Below are 19,025 nucleotides of genomic sequence, written 5' to 3'. Positions count from 1 at the left end.
TCGAACGTCGAGTGGTGGGGAAACTGGTCTGCTGTCGGCATAAAAGCGGGTGCAAGCAAGCATCCGACAAACATTGAGTTGTTGTTCATCGAGTTATACTGATCAAGTTTCACTATGACTGGCCGTGGAAAGGGTGGAAAGGGTTTGGGAAAGGGAGGAGCAAAGCGTCATAGAAAGGTTTTGCGTGATAACATCCAAGGTATTACCAAACCAGCCATTCGTCGTCTTGCTCGTCGTGGTGGTGTGAAGCGTATTTCTGGATTGATCTACGAAGAAACACGAGGTGTATTGAAGGTATTCTTGGAAAATGTTATCCGAGATGCTGTCACTTACACTGAGCATGCCAAGAGGAAGACTGTAACTGCCATGGATGTAGTTTACGCTTTGAAGCGTCAAGGAAGAACCCTTTACGGTTTTGGTGGTTAATTGGTGCTCTATCGCTGCATTTACAAAACAAACGGCCCTTTTCAGGGCCATCAAATCTCTCAAATGTATGGAATTCTCTCTTTCAAATTGTTTATTATATTTTTATTATAATCGATGAAATCGATTTATTTGATGAATAAATTTTATTATTTTACTATCTTCAATGTTCATATTACTTCTTATATTCAAAGATACCAATAAATATTTTTTTTATATATTTTTTATATATTTTTTTTAAACATCAATAAGTAATGAATAATATATATTAAATAACATTATCTCGATTTATAAACTTTTCTTAGAATAACGACGCATAATGCATTCCAAATATAAGATATCGTATGAATTACGATTTATAAAATGATAAAAAATGAATAGACAAGAGAATTTAAAACATTGATCAAGACTATATGAAAGTATTTTTATGAAATTATCTTTATTTTGTATAATATACGTATCTTAAAATATTTTTTATATTTTTGAAATAATTTTTAATTTTAATAATCAATTAATTTTATTTTATTTTATTTTTTTAATTTATTGTAAAAACCCTTACAATTTAGCCAGTTTTTATTTATGAATGAATTATTGTTACTTACGATTAATATTTTTATTTATTATATAAAATTAATATACATAAATAATATAACTGAATCTTGTTTTCTAAGAATATTACCAATGATATATGATTTTTTTATGATATACAATCTTGTTATATTTTTATCTCTATTATGTAGTATTGGGTGTGGCTATAGTAATCATTATTTATTACATATATTAATTTATATTATTATTACATATTAGACATTAGTTAGAATTGATGTAGATGTATTAAAAGCTGAAGATTAATAAAATAACTATCCTAAAATAACTATTTCTAAAATTTTCATAGATTGTAATTTTAACCAATCAGAACATATATAACTAAATTTTAGGTTAGGTTGAACATTTTTAAATATATATAAATTTATTCATTAGAATTTTATATAAATTTGTATAATTTTATGTATCATTTTTTATATTTTTATTTGAAAATATGGAACAAAAAAATTTTAATAATTTAAACGATATCTGGAGAAAAATCGATTTAAATTAAGAAAAATATTATCGATTATTGAATATTTGAATAGTAGTGTTCTTTATTTGACAGCTAATACTTGCAGTAACGTTAGATAGTTTTATTATAATGAATAAATGAAATTAGTTTTTATGAATGAAATTAATTTAATAAGTTCCAACAATTCTTGCATTTATTGTTATGTATAATTTTTTTTTGACTTATATTGTATAAAATCATTCTGTACTATCAGAGTTATACATATTTTCTTTATGATGTAGGTTATGTTCAAAATTGATTCAAAAAGATTAAAAAATTATATTTTAATATATATATTCTTTTTTATAGCATATCGTTACAATAAATAATTGCTAACAATGTCAGATGATGAAGATTTGGTTTATGTTAAGAAACAAAAAACTGTTCATTATGGGTCGCTTGAAGAAGCAGAGCGTGCTAGATTGGCCGCTGTGGCGGAATCCTCTGAAGAAGAAAAAGATACCACGACATTGGGAGACAATGTCAACACTGTTGCTACATTGGCAAATATTCATATATCAAATGAATATATGGAATTGGAAGATGAAATGTCCAAAGATAGACAAGCTCTCTTAGAAGAATTTGAACGTAGAAAGAAAGCTCGTCAAATTAATGTATCTACTGATGATTCAGAAGTAAAAAGAAATTTAAGACAATTAGGAGAGCCTATTTGTTTATTTGGTGAAGGTCCTGCAGATAGGAGGACAAGATTAAGAGAATTATTAGCTAATTTAGGTGAAGATGCAATTAAGAAAAAACATGAAGAAGAGGAAAAACCTTCTCATCCAATTGAAAGGGATACAGAAACAACATGGTATCATGAAGGACCAGAATCTCTTCAAATAGCACGTTCTTGGATAGCTAGTAAATATTGTTATAATATATTAAAATTTTTTTTTCGTATCTTATTTTATGTATGTGTAATATTTTTATTTATTTGATAGCATATTCATTGCCTAGAGCAAAAGCTAGATTGGACAAAGCAAGGCAGGATTTGGAATTGCCAACAGCCACACGTACAGCACGTCGTCAAGAACTTTTGAAAAAATTACAAGCATTAACAATTTATTGTTCTCAAATTGGAGATACTAGGCCAATTTCTTTTTGTCAATTCAGTCCAAATTCCAAAGTGCTTGCTACAGCTTCATGGTCAGGCTTATGTAAACTATGGTCTGTACCTGACTGTACTTTGTTAAGAACTCTTAAAGGACATACTTGTAATGTTGGCTGCATTGTTTTTCATCCAAAAGCTACTATTACTGAAGAAGTGGTAGGAGAAAGAGCTGGACAGACTTGCGTATTGGCATCCTGTGCTTCAGATGGTATGTAGATTTTCTTATTATATAAAAAATTATGATAAGAAATAAAATAGAATACTTTTTTAATATATAGGAACTGTAAAATTATGGAGTGGTGGATTTGGAGAAGAACCTCTAGCTGAAGTTGAAGGACATGAACCACACAGAGTTTCAAGATTAGCATTTCATCCATCTGGTAGATTTCTTGGAACATGTTGTTATGATGCATCTTGGAGACTTTGGGATTTGGAACAGCAAGCAGAAGTCTTACATCAGGAAGGTCATGCTAGAGCTGTACATTGTATTAGGTAAAATATTTAAAATCATAATATATCATGATATTTAATATTTATGAAGGACAATTGTTCAATTCTTTGTTAATTTCTAGTTTTCAAGGTGATGGCAGTGTAAGTGCCACAGGTGGTCATGATTCTTTTGGTCGAGTATGGGATCTTCGTACAGGACGGTGTATTATGTTTATGGAAGGCCATTTAAAATCTATTTTTGGCATTGATTTTTCTCCAAACGGATTTCATATAGCAACAGCAAGTGAAGACAATACTTGTAAAATATGGGATTTACGAAAAAGATCTTGTGTGTACACAATACCGGCACATACAAATCTCTTATCAGATGTAAAATATCAAAGGATAGAAGGACAATATCTAGTTACAGCATCATATGACAATACTGCTAAAATATGGTCGAATAAGACTTGGCAACCACTTAAAACATTACCAGGTCACGATGGTAAAGTTATGTCTGTCGATATTTCTCCCGATCATAGATTCATCGGGACCAGTTCATATGATCGAACATTTAAATTATGGGCACCCGAAAACATGTAAAAAGACACTTCATTGAATAAAAAATATAATTTTAATTAAAGAAAAATTTTTTTAATTAAAGAAATATTTCAAGAAGACATTTTTTTACTATAGAAAAAGTAAACATATAAGTAATAAACATATATTCCTTTTAATTAGGTGACTCATTTTATTCTTTTCACTTTCTTTCTTTTTAAACTGTACATTGCTTTACCATAATATATTTAATCGTTTCCGATAAGAAATATTTACTACAATGACAAAGAAAGAGAATTCTTTAACTATTCATGAAATTATTCTTGTAAATATTGTGATCGGACTCTGTACTCAGAGGTTTGCTGTCCGATTGCAGTTTTGCGTCATTGCTGATAAACATAATTACGCTTTTATTTTATTAACAAACTTGATGATAAATTTCCATAATAATCAAGTATTTAAATATTTCTTCTTTCAATAAGACCTCATCTTGTATTTATAATAAATCTTTAAGAACGAGTTTATTCATATTTTTATAATCGAAAAGAAAAACTACAATATAATAAAATTTAGGATACAAATACAAATTTATTGATGATATATTTGTATAATTTTAAATTAATCATACATATTACTTTGTTTTTATTTTATTTATCTTGAAGTTTTAACATTCTTTGGTTTATTAAAAAATAGGAAAGAATTATATTTTGACGAATAGTAGAACATATTTTTCTAAAATTTCATTTCTGGCAGTACTTTTTTAAGTAATACTCTATAAACAAAACTAGAATCACATAATAAATGTAATATTTATATCCTACAAATAATTGATGTATTTTTATTCATTTCAATTAATTTAACAACATTATTAAACTAATAATGATTTGTGTGCGCGTGTGTGATTCTTTTATCGAACTAAAGGATCTTCGCGAAAAATGTCATTATTTTTTGTGGAATCTTACGTATTTGCATTTCTATTTAGTTAAATTTCTAATTATTTTTAAATATTTGAACGATGAGTGATTAAAAGTTAAGAAAAAGATATTTATGATAATCTCAATCTTTTTGCTCCAATTGAAAATAGAACGATTTTTTTTTTATGATTCTTCTCAATGTAAAATCTTCTGAAAGCGAAGATTTCAATATCTATGGATTATTTAGATTTCATTGAGCGGTAAAGATTGATGAAGCCAAACTTCACCACCTTCTCCAAAATCTGCAGCTGCATGACCATTACCTTGCAATACCCATTTTGTAGTCAACAATCCATCTACTCCCACTGGACCGCGTGCATGAATTCGTGCGGTGGAAATTCCAACCTGTTATAATAATTAAAAATTATAATATAAAAATTTATATTTTTTTTATTGAAAAAGTGTATTCGAGAATATTTTGATTGATCTTTGAATTTATTTTTCGTTCGATAATTTATGCTCTTTTTTATTTAATAAGATATCAAGAAGAGTATAAATGCAATAGATCAATTAAAATCACAAAAAATATCGTAAAATGATCATGGAAATTTTTTTGTCATAATGAAAAAATGTTTTTATTGTGCATTTAGAGTCATTTCATTTTATAATATAATTTATCATTTCTTGAATTTATCGGGAATAATATTCTTATCTTGCTTATCAAGAAATGTTAAAGTAAAAATTGTTTTCAAATAAAAAAACCTTGTTCTTCCAATAATGAGATGCTCTAGTTTATAAATACAATCTACTTTTATTATGGTTTAATTATATCAATGCGTCAACCATCTTGTATGCAATATTTCACTCTCTTCTTCGATTTCTTTCTTTGTGAGCAAAAAAATTTGTAAAATTAAAACTTTTTAAAATTCAAAAGATTTCGATTTCTCAAATCTTGAAACTTATTATTTTTATGATTTGAAATTTTTAAAATTCAAATAAAGAATATTTTATATATTTTATATAATTAAGTTTATATTTAGATTTTAGATTCCTAAGTGCATTTATTCATATTATAATTTATTTAAAAAATAAATATTTAATTTTTTGCAAGCCAAAAAAATTATTATTATTATTGGCTATGTACGAATCTAAATCTTTTAAAAAAATTCGAGAAATTTATTAGCATTTTAATTCTTGACAAAATATATATTTCTTAAAAAAAGAGTAAACGTTTCAAGAATTTCGAGTTTCGACAATTATGTATTTGAGTTTTCTGAAATGAAAAATTTGTGGCTCAGTTCATTTCTAATTTTATCGACTCACCTCGGCACCAAGACCGAATCTATAACCATCGGAGAATCGAGTACTGGCATTGTGAAAAACGCACGCACTGTCCACTTCTCTCTGGAAATAGGTGGCTCTTTCTTTATTCTCGGTAACAATGCAATCCGTATGTCCACTGCCATATTTGTGAATATGATTTATTGCATCCTCGATGTCTGATACGACCTCGATTGCACATTCAAGAGAGCCGTACTCGGTCTTCATACTTTTCGCAGGTGGTGGTCCGAATGTTAATTGTTTTCTCAATTTCGGTCCGGAATTAACTTTCACCTAAAATATGATTACACGATTAAATAATAACAATTCATTCGTACCAATCATTATTTCCTTTATACCAAAAACACGAATATCAAATTATCTCATCGAATAACGAAATAAATATTATTTTTTTATTTTTAAGACTGCAATGATAAAATGAATATTAAATATTAACTCTTGATCTTGATCTTTGATCATTTCTATATTAATTATCGAATTTATACATTCGTGCCTCTGGAACGATATCTCATTATTAATTTTCTCACTCCTTCATTTTGCAGCATACTGCACACATCGTTGAAAAAGTTACTCTTCATATGACTTTCGTGAATAAGCAATGTCTCCATAGCGTTGCAAGCAGCAGGGTAATCGCATTTCGAATCTCTGATGATCTTTAGAGCTTTAACAAGATCCGCATCTCTATCTACAAACACGTGACAAATACCTTCCGCGTGTCCCAATACGGGAATGTGTTTCGATTGTTCCTGAATGCTTCGAACAAGATCTGAGCTACCTCGAGGAATTACGAGATCTATGTGTTTTCCCATCGACAATAAATCACCGACGTCCTCCCTGGTCGAAATTAAAGATATCGCGTTGGCAGCACCAACCGGGCTCAACGCTTCCTTCACCAACTCCATTAAATATTTATTGCTGTTTGTCGCTTCTTTGCCTCCTTTCAGAAGAAGGCCATTGGCACTGGATATCGCTAATGCGGCTACCTGAGGTAAACTGTCGGGCCGTGATTCAAAAATCACCAACAATACACCGATGGGGACAGTTATTTGTCTCAATTCCAGACCCTCCGCCAGTTTTGTCCTTCTGAGCACACGACCCACATTGGTTAAGGAATCATTGGCAATTTGTCGCAAACCAGAACTCAAAGATTTCAGTTTGGCGGGTGTTAACGAGAGACGAGAAAGTAAAGCTTTCGCCAGACCAGTTTTCTCCGCAGCCTCGAGATCTTTTCTGTTAGCTTCCAATATTTCCTTTTGCCGTGATTCGAGAAGATCAGCTAACGCGTTGATACAGCTCGCTCGTTCCTCTGGTCGAAGAGCTTGCAGTGCTCGGCTTCCAGTTCGAGCTGGAAATATATAATATGTATGTATTTAAGTTTGTGTTTTATAAAGAATGATTCTCTAAACATTACAATACATTTCTCATATAATAATTAATCAGTGAAAAATATCAATGATATCATTGATAGATAATTGTAAAAGGTCAGACATTTTTACAAATTACTACAAATTAGATGTCTTTTGATTTTGAATATTGCTCGCAAAATGAAAAATGTTTTATAAAAAATTTTCATTAAATAAGTATCGAAAGAAGTATTATTCTTTCGTAAAGAGATTTGAAAGAATTAATAATATAAATATATATATATCTCTTGATATATGTACCCTTATTCAAACATTTTTCGCTGAGTAATAAGTAATATTACTAAAAAAACTAAATACCGTTAGATACAGTAAATACTGTTACTGTGTAAATAGAGGTATAAATATTCATAAAATAGGTATATATATTGTAACAATGTTCAACCGAGCAAAGAATCATTGTAGAAGAGGTAGAAGGGTAATAAAAAGGATACCATTATAACCATATCTATTATTTAAAAGTAACTTAAAAGATTTCGACCTGGAAACGATGTCATTTATTAGGATATTAATTATTTTATATATTTTAAACACCATTATATTCTGAACACTTGAATTTAAAATCATAAGTCGTAAATGAGTAATAAATAAATCATGTATGCTACTTCTGACATTTATTTTTAAATACATTTTATTGTAATGCAATATGTAATGCAATAAAGCAATAAAAATTACAATTATTGGATATATATAATTATTTTTGAAAGAAATACAAGGCATCGGCTATTCAATCGAACTGTAAAGGACATATCAAATAAGTTTTAATGGAATCTGATTCTGATAAAAATTACTCGAACTAGTAACTAGAATGGAAATATATTTTCATTCAAAGAAGAATTCCTAAAAGAATATTTAACTACTTTTCTTTTCACTTACTTTTTTAATGGCCAACCATGTTGACCAAAAGTTGTTCTAACTGAATATATACTTTACACGAATAACGTGACATTTTTCTATATCTTAGAAGAGCGCGGTATGTGTCGCGGATAATTGTACAATGGCCACGATACAGCAGCCGGTAAGCCGTTTCATTTCTGCCTTCGATAATCGATGACCTATATTGCTATGGTCGGTAGAACAAAATGACGCTACTGACCGATCCCTTTACGAAAAAAACTACCGCGTGCAAACGCAATAATCTCGATCGACTTTTCTTTTTTAAATAAAAACAAAAAAAGATCGATCTCATAGATTGCCTCATGGATTGAAAATAAAACTATTTAAGCAATTTTATGTTCGATGTTATAGAATATTTTCAAATAACTTCTTATTATTTTTACTCCATAAATAGATATTTTTTTTAATCTTTTTTAATTCAAATAATTTGAGTCAGTCGATTTCCCTCCTTTACCGATATAAGGTAAAGAAAATGCGGAATAGCAATATATTAATTCAACGCTTTAAAATATGCAGCAATGCAATAATATTAAAGTAAACGAGTGTCAAAACTTATTAAAAATGACAATAGCGATTCTCTGAAAAAGTTCGTAATCCTCTTGTGAATTTGCAATGTACAAGTCGAAACCCACTATTTAAAAGACCCATCCACTTAAAACATTTAAGACACTTAAGAAAGTTTTGCTATAATATAAAAATCCTTCTTACCTTCTTCGGCGACAACCTCTACAGGCGTGGAAATTTCGGTCGTCTGTGTGAAGAAAGTACCTATCTTTCTCCCAGATAAAATATTCTTTATAGCCTTTTCTTGAGTTCCATTGCAAATTACAACGGAGACACCTCGATCAAGGGCCCAAAGCGCAGCATTAACTTTCGCATCCATGCCACCGGTACCGACCTTCGATTTTTGCCCAAATTTAATCGTGTCTCTAAGATCCATGCTAAACGTATGCAGCATTTTGGCGCCATCTTGCCAAGGAGGCAGATTGTAAATGCCATCTACATCGCTCATCAAGATTAACAAGTCCGCTTGAATCTCGGCGGCCAACATGGCGGCCAAGGAATCGTTGTCTTTGATGGAAATTCCTCTTCTTCCGCCGCTTCCAGCGACTTCCTCGTCAACGTGTGGCGGAGGTGATACCGCGTCGTTGGTATTGATTATGGGGACTATGTTCAAGCTGAGCAACTCGCTCAGAGTGCTGAACAAATTGTTACGGGTCTCCTCATTGTAGAAATCCGGTTTGGTGACCAACACTTGGGCCAGTTTCACACCATATTGGGCGAACATAGCGTCGTATAGCGACATCAGACCCGATTGACCCACCGCGGCTGCAGCTCTAGGTTCCAAAGGGGTGCCTGTGTGAACATTAGATTGAAATTATTGTTAATCGTGTACAACAAACAGCATTTTTAAGTGAATGGTTTTTGCTTATGGCCTTTTGGAGCTCGTCCAAACTCAATTGACTGCGCTCATCGATAACGTGTTTCAAGTTAGTAGCAATTTTTCTCTTTGAAGGACTGATGTATATAAAGGAAGAAGATGAGTGATAAAAGTTTTTAGTAATTTTTTATGATAGAACGGTTAGTTGATTTTGAGCCAACTATGAATAATAGAAAAGTATATTATGAAATATGAGATAGAGAAAATAATGATTTATACAATAATGACATTCAATGACTAAAACAGAGATTATAATGAGTTTTTAATTATCATTGTCGATAATTAAATGTCTTTTTGTTAATTTGAACAATCATTTTGTGTTTTTTATAATTATGAGAGAATTTTTGCACGTGCATATTTAAATGAAATTTATTCTGCTTTATTTTGTAATTTTCAAAGGAGGTAAGTTATTATCATAATTGTAATTTTAAAATGTTAGTGGATAATTATATAATAAAAGTATATTGTCTTTTTTATTATAATTTAAAAATAAAAAATAAAAAGGCTAGTTGATAGTAATATATACTAGTATTAGGACATGAATTTTATTAATAAATAATAAAATAGATTTCAATCAATTGTTGGCAAGAATAAAAAAAAAAAGAAAAAAAAGAAAAGGAAAAAATATTAAAATATTAAAATTTAATACTATTTACTTATAATAATCATATTTATACATATATAAAATAAATTATGATTGTATTATATTTAACGTTTATAATATTTATTTTTTAGATATTTATAAGATTTACAAAATATTTTTAATTGTTCTACTTATTCTATTCTATGTAAAATTCTTATATTATTTTTCAAATTTTTACCAATTTAATTTTCTAATTTAGAAAAAGTGAAAAACACAGGTTTCATAAGATTCATTAATATTTATATTTAAACAGCTCATTTCATAGAAAATTTTCTAAAGTCATTCGTTTGATTCTTTTATTTATTATTATAAATATTTCTACATCAAAAAATAAACGTTTTCCAATCCTCTATTATTATAAAATTACAATTTACAATAGTTAAAATAATTAAAATTAAATTATTAGAATAATTAAATCATCAAAACGAAGTGAATAATTAAAACGATTAAAATCAAATCATTAAAATAATTAGATGATTAAAACAAAATGTAATTTGATCACACCAATTCAAGTATTTATTTATTATATTTTTGCGATTTCATAATGTGTTTTCTTTATCAAAAATCTATATATGTTCTTCATGTATTAGACAACAGTGCTAGAAAAAAAAATGCTAGAAAAACATCGACGCAAATGTTCAAATTCATGAAGGAATCATAAAAAATAAGATCGGTTGTATTTTCCCAGCAATTTCTGTCTATCGCGTTTGATTGTTGCTTTCCTCGAAAGCAGGAATTACCACGAATGTTTTCCTGAGCAAATAGAATCTCGAAGGAATTGCCAGTAAAAGAATTGGGCTGGTTGCGGTTGTTAGTTTAACCTACATAGAAGAACCGGACATTGTCAACTTGCCGAGCAGTCCCCGGATAACCGGAAGTACTTCTGGAACGTTATGACGCGTCCTCTATCGTGAAGGTCTAACATTTCGTACGTACTACGAAATTTACGAGTCTCTGTATCGATTTCTCTTTCAAACGATGCTATATGAATGCCCGTGAAAAAGGAAATACCTCTAATATGTGGTTAACGTAACAGGAATTTTCTTGCTTATCGTAGATATTGCAAGTCGTTTGTTCTCTACAAAGAAAATAAGATTGCTCCAGGCTAATGTAGATTATTTACCATCCTTTTATTCGCAAAGTTCTATCATACAATAATTGGCGTGGTACGGTTTAATTGGTTTTTAAAATTTTTCTTAGTTTTTTTTTTTTTTTTAGTTTCTTAGATCTATGTTTCGATTCGAAAGAATCCATCCAATTAACATTCTAAATATTAGAGATACAATATCGAATATATTTTTCCAAATATCTAAATCCGAGCGTCGATTATATGTACATACTTAATAAAAAAAAGTTATTTAGAATGTTGACAACATATTTATGTTAACAATACATTTCAAGGTCATTGATGAAGTGTAAACAATCTTTTGTAAACAATTACCATAATAATATAATATAATAATAGCGAAAAATTTGTATCACTGAATGCAATTTTAAGAAAGCGTCTTTTATTTATTAATTAGATATTGTAAATATTATAAATAATATTTATTATATAAATTTATACCTTAATACCTAAATTAAACAATTTGGAAAAAATTACAATTCCAAGAAGAAACATGATATATTTTTCAATCATGAAAGATAAAAATTACCGTAAATCATTCTATTACATATTACGTATTAAAATTAAAATACACCAAGATAAATATCCAAATATTTTTGAATGATAGCGTAAGGATATTTCACTCATTTCACTATACGATTCTTTTCTTTATTAAATGATTCAATCGTATTCATCCGTAAAAATCGCGATTCTCACCAATCAAGCAAATTGTACGTTTTCCATCGGAGGAAAGGATTTATATTCGGGCAATTTATTCGTCATAACTTGCTGGCATTATTCAGTCGATCGATTCACCGCAGTCAATTATTAAAACAAAAATGAGATATTATTTTTCTCACCGCTTCGTATCACCATTACAGGTGGCTCCAGTAATTATAATTAATTAATGGGGGGAAGAATATTATATAGAAATGTAAATACAAAGGGAACGACTTCCGAAGTTCGTATAAATTCGAATACGTTTTCGTTATATGTACCTACTCGAGACTCATTAGTGCGCCAAGTATAAAGGAACCGGGATTACGAGTGAAAAAAAGTATAACCGGAGGGGATCGTGTATTCTAATTTATATTTCACTGATAACAATGAAATTCGCGGTAGATTGAGTCTTGGGTCGAATTACTGCCGGATATCCGGGTCATAGTGTAGATAACATTGTCGTCGTAATATTTGTTATTCGCTATTGTAATGAGAATTATGTGTAAAGTTCTTTGGTTCTTTCTATAATTCAACAATTTCCAGACTTATTTTATTATATGTATTTATATTAATTTCTAGATTTATTTTAATTAAATTTGGAGAAAACTTTGCGAACGAGTTGATTTTGCGTGAAATTCATATCAAATTTATTATTTTTGAAATGGAAAATAATAATTAATTCATAATATAGGTGTATACATGTATATGAACGAGAAAAAATAAAGATAGATCGAAATTAGATATGATTCGCGAGAATTGAATCTGAATTTTTGTGATATTTCGAAATTTTTGAAATTCTTGAAATTCGAAACGTTTAGAATATTTATTTCTTTTTAGCTGTATATAATAAACATTGATAGATACATATCTAAAGATTTTGTCAATAAAAAAAATCTTAACAAATTTTCATTTCGAAAATTCAAAAGAAATTCAAAAGTTTATAGTCATAATAATTAAACAATAATAAATAATTTCTTTTTCATATATTAACTATTATAATAAATTTATATTAATTAAAATCAATTTAAAATATAAAAACAAATCCAATAGGATTATTATTAATATTAAATAAAAGTAAATCTATATTACAACGTTCTTCTAAATTACTACTTGCTTAGATTTCAAAAGTTTTGAAAATAAAAAAGTATGGAGCATTTTCCGAAAATTTTTGGTTTCAAAGGTTTCGAGTGGTTCGTCTCTAAGGAAAAACAATTAACGTGTATATTTGGAATTATACCCGAGCGTTTTCTCATGTGGCCGCCAGGACTCAGCGTTTCCCTCATTGATAAGGACATCAACAGTTCCTGGGCGAGTTTCTGTTTGCCGAATGCGACCGCTCCGCTAGTTACCATAATACATTCACGACCTCCGTTTTGGCACTCGGCTACCTGTTCGACTATGGACGCCAACCGACCCAGTGCCAGTCCGTGTTCGTCCTCCCTCGTGATAACGGCGCTGCCCAATTTCACCACCAAACGTCTGGTGTAATTCAACTGGCTGCGGTCGTTGAACATCGTTGCTTTTCGAGGCCCTTCTGTCGTCTGCAATTCTCTACGTGAGTCCACTCTACTCTTTAAAAATTAACCGATTAAATCGTTTCGATCGAAACGGGATAGGCGCGAGCAGGGAAATTTTTGAAAGGATTTCTTCGACTTTCTAAATTAATAACGTTTGGTGTTATATTTTTTACTTGTTTTCTGTGTATCGTAACAGGTGCGAGGTTTTAAAATTTAGCTTTTCATCATATTGCGTATACGATGTAATTACTTAATTAATCTTTAGAGGTAATTGAGATAATGAGTAAATCATAATCATTCGTTCGAAAAATTGATACTTACGTACATGCATGTTAAATATTCCATTTAAATCGATTTATCTAAATATTGAAAAATATTTTACATAAGAAATAAACAATAATAGGGAAATTTGATGTAAGAGACTTTTTCTAAGTGATATGGAGATTAATTTTCGATATAGTCAATTCAAGATACTTAGATAGATTGATTTAAATGGAACTTTGTACATATATTATATAATAAATATATATATACTTGTATATAATAATTCTTAAGTCTCTTGCCAAGAATCATTATAATAGATTTCACGATCTTTTATAAGTTAAATAAATATATTTTTTCAATAAAATAGATTATTAAATTTCAATATAAATATATCCTCTTTTCGAAAACAAAAAAATACTTCTTCATTGTTAATAATTGATAAAAAAGAATTTTTTCCACAGCTTCTGAAAAATTTGAAAGGATTAATTGTTTAAGGGTATCGTTTTTGAAACATACGTGGATTATATTTATGTATCGCAAGACACGTTATTCATCAAAGACAGTCATTAAAATGTAAAGCAGGGATCTTTCCATTTGCAAATGAAAAGTCTCGAAACGATTTCTATACTTTTTCCCACATTCGTGGCGACGACCGGTCGGAATGTTTCGCTTTTAAGACTTTCAAGGTGAGTTAATTTGCCTGCACTTTATGTAATTCATCGTTGCGTCAAACGAATTTTATTCTTAGCTTTTCACCACATGCAATCGAACGAAACTCATAAAGATCATTCGATGATCCTTTGATCTCTTTTATTGAATTATCAGTGTAATATCTATGATCGTGTGTGTTTTACGATCGTTCGAATTCTCGAATGTTATCTTTATGTATAACACTTTAATCGAGAATCGAAAAATTCCCGGCCGCCAATTTCTATTCGATTGCCACTCGACATACTTTTATGCGTACACGTGTAACCACTTCCACTTCCAGATCTATCAATTATAGAAAAAAAAAAAAAAGAAAAAAAGAAAACATATGTTTACGAGTGTTTATTACGAGTTCAATGTTAAGGAAATTTTTGTAAAAATTCAAAAAAATTATTGGAAGCACAATGGCACACGAAAGAAACGAAAAGAAAGAGAGGAGAGAGGGGAAAAAAATAAAAAAGAAAAATTAAAATCGATTTTAGACGAGCGTGTAATTTTCCTGTTTAACGCCTGTTTTTCATTAATCTCCGTTGACGGAATTGCAACGAATGAATTATTCATCCGAAAAAACAATTGATCTGTCAGCGACAGCAATTTGCCACGTTTCATTATATTTTTAGTCCTCTGTGCATTCTCCTGTCTTCCTCGTTCCTAGACCCAATTTCCGCTCGTCTCCTAAGGCTATGCAATTCCTCTCCCTTTAAGATCTTGCGGGGAATCATTTTTCAATGACACATTATCGATTTCGTTCCGTCGTAGATTCCATCGTAAGTTTCGTAAGCTGTGGATCGCTGATTAAGTATTATAAATCATACCGTACCGTCTCTCTTATCTTTACTTTCCAAGTTTCGCAGCTACAATCAATTTTTAATTCTATCGTTGAATAGAATGGATTAAAAATTGGATTTTACGATGTCTTGATGATCTAATGAAATTATTGCTTTTCTTTTCTTTTTTTTTTTTCTCTCGATATTGAACTACATAACAACGAATTTTCTTGAATCATTTTGTAATCTGACCTGTTGATCTACCTTAGAACCTACTTAGAAATATATCGATTCTCGTAGAGCGATGTGGCACGAGAATCGATATTATCCATAATGCAGAAATATTCGTACATCACGCGAATTGCCGACGATCATTTCTCTTCACCGTGGTGCTCGTATCGTGACTGGATCGTGATTAAATGACGATTGATAAAACTGATTCTTATCGTCGTCTGTTGAATGCTCGTCGTGAGAGAACGAAGTGGCATGATTTTTTACAGAATTCAAAACAATGTTTTAATATATCATATTATTATAAACCGATCTTGGCATTGTTTCTTCTTTATCTTTTCTTTGTTTCAATTCTCGAGATATGAGATAATTGTTTAATTGCTTAATATTTTTTTCGATAAATCGATCAATAGAAATTTTAACACGGAGACAAGAAAATATTTATTCTATGGTCGATTTGTGTAATTATACCACTGTATAAACAGATAATGAGCAAATTTTGAAACAAATATTAAAATGTAGAAAATCAAAATATTTTCATAATATCATAAATAGATATTATTTGAAGATATTATTCTTGTGACGTCTTGATGTTTAAATCATGAGCAAATACTACTTGTATCCAAGAGTTCAGTTCAGTATTTTATATGCACTAATACTAATTTTCAATTTATTGTAACAATATCAAAGTTCGAAATGATATTTCTATAATTGAAAATACGTATATTTGAAATTTATTTCTTTAATACATAATATCTACTTCAAAGAAAAATTTATTAGCAAAATTGTTCGAAGAAAAAAAAATTGAAATATCTATTTTCTATTTGAATGAATAATAAAAAAAATCTATTTTCTTCAGCCATGACTAAACGTTGCACGGAAGAACGGGATGATCGAACGTATACAACGAGTGCAAATATGAACGATATTTATAATTCGGTGATTGCGTGTTGTGCATGTGTATAAGCGAGATATCACTTGTATTATGTATTCGTGATAACGCTGTTGTTACATTTATGACGGTACAGCCAATTAAACTGGCGATCTTTGAAATCGAACGATGCATTTTGCATTTAAAAGCCCGTTTAACGCGTTCGTTGCTGTTTGTTGTTAGAAAATTATCGAAATGCGGCCGGAAGCAACATATATGCATGTTACGCGACGTCTACGCGGCATTATTTATGTTCATGTTTCAAATCTATATGCGATAAATAATTTTCGTTATTATCTCGTTCTGAAAATCATTGTCGAGTGACATAACGCAGTGGAAAGTTTTGTTACTTGACGTTATTTAACGAGAAAATTATATAAATAACGAAGCAGTTTAGAAAACTGCTTATTATATTTATATCACACTTAAACGTTTCGAGTCGTATTATTTTAAAATCATATTATTTTAAAGTTTTTAATCGAGAAGTGATCTATTTCTAAAATATCTTATGAAATTTATTATACACGCGCACGAGAAGCATTAGCATTGATGAATTAATAGTTAAATGATTTGTCATTCGGTCTTATTTCTTATTTGATTTTGATAAAAATAATTTGTTTGTTACATATTTTAATACGATTGTTATTACAATATTGTTTAATATTTATTTCAACAACAAATTTTCGTTTAAGAAATAAACGTTATTTTCTCAAATAATAAAGTCTTCAATTTATTATTTTCCCAAATATTATCTTTTTCTCTCTCTCTTTCTCTTTCTCTCTCTTTGTTTGATCAAATAAATAAAGTCAACATCAATTGAAATACTTATCAAATAATGATTAACTGTATCTATAAATAAGTTCTTCGAAAAAATTGTTTTTAAATTATTCTTTAAAATTTCGTCCAAGGTCTGTTTCATATCGTTTTAATTGCACAAACATTGTTATATATTTTTTCCTCTCAAGAGTTTCAAGAGGAGGAAAAACAAAAAATTTCAAGAAACATCTCCTGTCTAAGTTTCATTCACGTCAAACAACTTCTTCGAGATTTGATCGTTTCGTTATAATTAAACCATTCGACGTTAGAAAAATCGAGGATGAACGATGTTCGATTGAAAAACACGCACGGCCGAGGGTGTTAAAAATTGAATCGGCGATGCAGAAGTCCGTTAACCAATCGTCTGGATCGTCTGGTCCAGGTCAAATCGATCGATCGGCTCTGGGAAGAAATGAAAGGCGAAAAATAAGAAAAATTGCACGTACTGCTTGTTCGGGCACCCTCGGCCCCGAGGAGGACGAAGCCAATCTCCTTGGAAAACATCCAAGTTTACTGGATCTCAATAGTAACAACCTCGCGTACATGGCTGCCTCTTGAACTTCCTTCCTCCTTGCTTACGTTTTGCACAAGTACGACACTATTACGATTTCCTAATCGAACGAACGTCACGCGATCACTACTCGTGCGTCCTTTTCTCGACGAAGGGGGAGAAAGTTGGGGAGAGGGACGGGAAGGGAGCGAGATAGGGAAGAATGAAGGAGAAGCGTGGATTTAATTATCGATCGAGAGATTGGTATCTTGGGATGGAAATTCTATCCCAAGAGAGGAGGCGAAGCGAGAAGATCCTGGATGAAATTCTTTTAACCTCCTCTCGCTATGGAGGGATCTCGAGATGATGATGATGAGAGAAGAAGAAAGAAGGCTGGAGAAGGAAGTGGAGAAGAGGATTGGATTCGAGCATAGACCTCGGTAGCGAGGTGGAGCGGTCGCCACGATGGTCAACGACGCACTACTACTCGCTGCTAGTCGAAATCGCGGCAGAAAACGATGTCGACGTTATCACGAGAGCGAAGATTAAGAGGCCTATCCTCACACAAAAATGTGACTCGAGCGTAAAGTGGGAGGAGATGCTTCCTTCCCCGGAAATCGTGACAATTTCAAACGCGATTTGCCAAAACCTCGTGCATGACGCCACGCAGAATCCAATTTCTTTGTGTGTTCTTCAAGAGATATATAAAGAAATCGCGTAACACGTAATATACAACAATGGCAGTAGCATTGGCAGCATGAATCGGTGAACTTTGACCTGTGAATTGAGCAAACAGAATTGCTATCTAACTTGCGTTTGACTCGTTCTTTTCACCACTCGGCCGTCCGTTGTGCTCCGTTATGTATGCGTGCGATAGATTCGTATATACGGTTAATTTCTACCACAAATGAATATTGGGAATCTGTTGTGTGCACGTGTGTGAAAGGAGAGAGATCGATCACGAGTTGGACGTTTGTTTTCATGGCCTTGGTAAATAGTCTATTTGCATTCGCTATTTGATAGAAACTCGTGGCTTGTTGAGGTTATATACGGCTATCATCGTGACGAGAGATCGCGTCCGCGCGATCGATTTTATTATTATTATTTATATGTATTTAGAGTTTTTTTTTCAAGATGGATGATATCATGTTTTCAATTCACGATAAAATATCGCCTCATTCAAAAGAAACGTTGGC

At 30.7% G+C, this 19,025-nt stretch overlaps 3 protein-coding genes across 6 annotated transcripts; 2 read left to right on the top strand and 1 right to left on the bottom strand.

The window, feature by feature from the left end:
* The first annotated feature begins 114 nt into the window (after positions 1-114).
* LOC108003624 (histone H4) lies at positions 115-590 on the top strand. Its single transcript, XM_017066020.3, has one exon. The coding sequence runs from the start codon at positions 115-117 to the stop codon at positions 424-426; it is 312 nt and encodes a 103-aa protein (XP_016921509.1). The 3' UTR covers positions 427-590.
* A 630-nt stretch (positions 591-1,220) lies between these two features.
* Positions 1,221-3,714, top strand: LOC108003565 (U4/U6 small nuclear ribonucleoprotein Prp4). 2 transcript variants are annotated; one of them, XM_062076783.1, is made up of 5 exons: positions 1,221-1,361; positions 1,832-2,386; positions 2,467-2,844; positions 2,915-3,128; positions 3,209-3,714. In XM_062076783.1, the coding sequence occupies exons 2-5, from the start codon at positions 1,861-1,863 to the stop codon at positions 3,666-3,668; spliced, it is 1,578 nt and encodes a 525-aa protein (XP_061932767.1). In that variant the 5' UTR covers positions 1,221-1,361; positions 1,832-1,860; the 3' UTR covers positions 3,669-3,714. The 2 variants fall into 2 exon arrangements, with proteins under 2 accessions (XP_061932767.1, XP_016921388.1); XM_017065899.3 differs by having other exon boundaries at positions 1,360-1,760.
* An 82-nt stretch (positions 3,715-3,796) lies between these two features.
* LOC108003566 (delta-1-pyrroline-5-carboxylate synthase) lies at positions 3,797-18,663 on the bottom strand. 3 transcript variants are annotated; one of them, XM_017065900.3, is made up of 6 exons: positions 17,786-18,663; positions 13,343-13,676; positions 8,905-9,552; positions 6,406-7,223; positions 5,861-6,151; positions 3,797-4,942 (listed from the first exon to the last, which is right to left on the bottom strand). In XM_017065900.3, the coding sequence occupies exons 1-6, from the start codon at positions 17,882-17,884 to the stop codon at positions 4,781-4,783; spliced, it is 2,352 nt and encodes a 783-aa protein (XP_016921389.2). In that variant the 5' UTR covers positions 17,885-18,663; the 3' UTR covers positions 3,797-4,780. The 3 variants fall into 3 exon arrangements, with proteins under 3 accessions (XP_016921389.2, XP_016921390.2, XP_028525430.2); XM_017065901.3 differs by having other exon boundaries at positions 13,343-13,646; positions 17,786-18,548; XM_028669629.2 differs by lacking the exon at positions 13,343-13,676 and having other exon boundaries at positions 17,786-18,361.
* Between the last annotated feature and the right edge of the window lie 362 nt (positions 18,664-19,025).

Source organism: Apis cerana, linkage group LG1 (genome assembly GCF_029169275.1).
Source record: "Apis cerana isolate GH-2021 linkage group LG1, AcerK_1.0, whole genome shotgun sequence".
Classification (NCBI taxonomy): domain Eukaryota; kingdom Metazoa; phylum Arthropoda; class Insecta; order Hymenoptera; family Apidae; genus Apis; species Apis cerana.
This window is presented reverse-complemented; position numbering and strand designations above follow the sequence as displayed.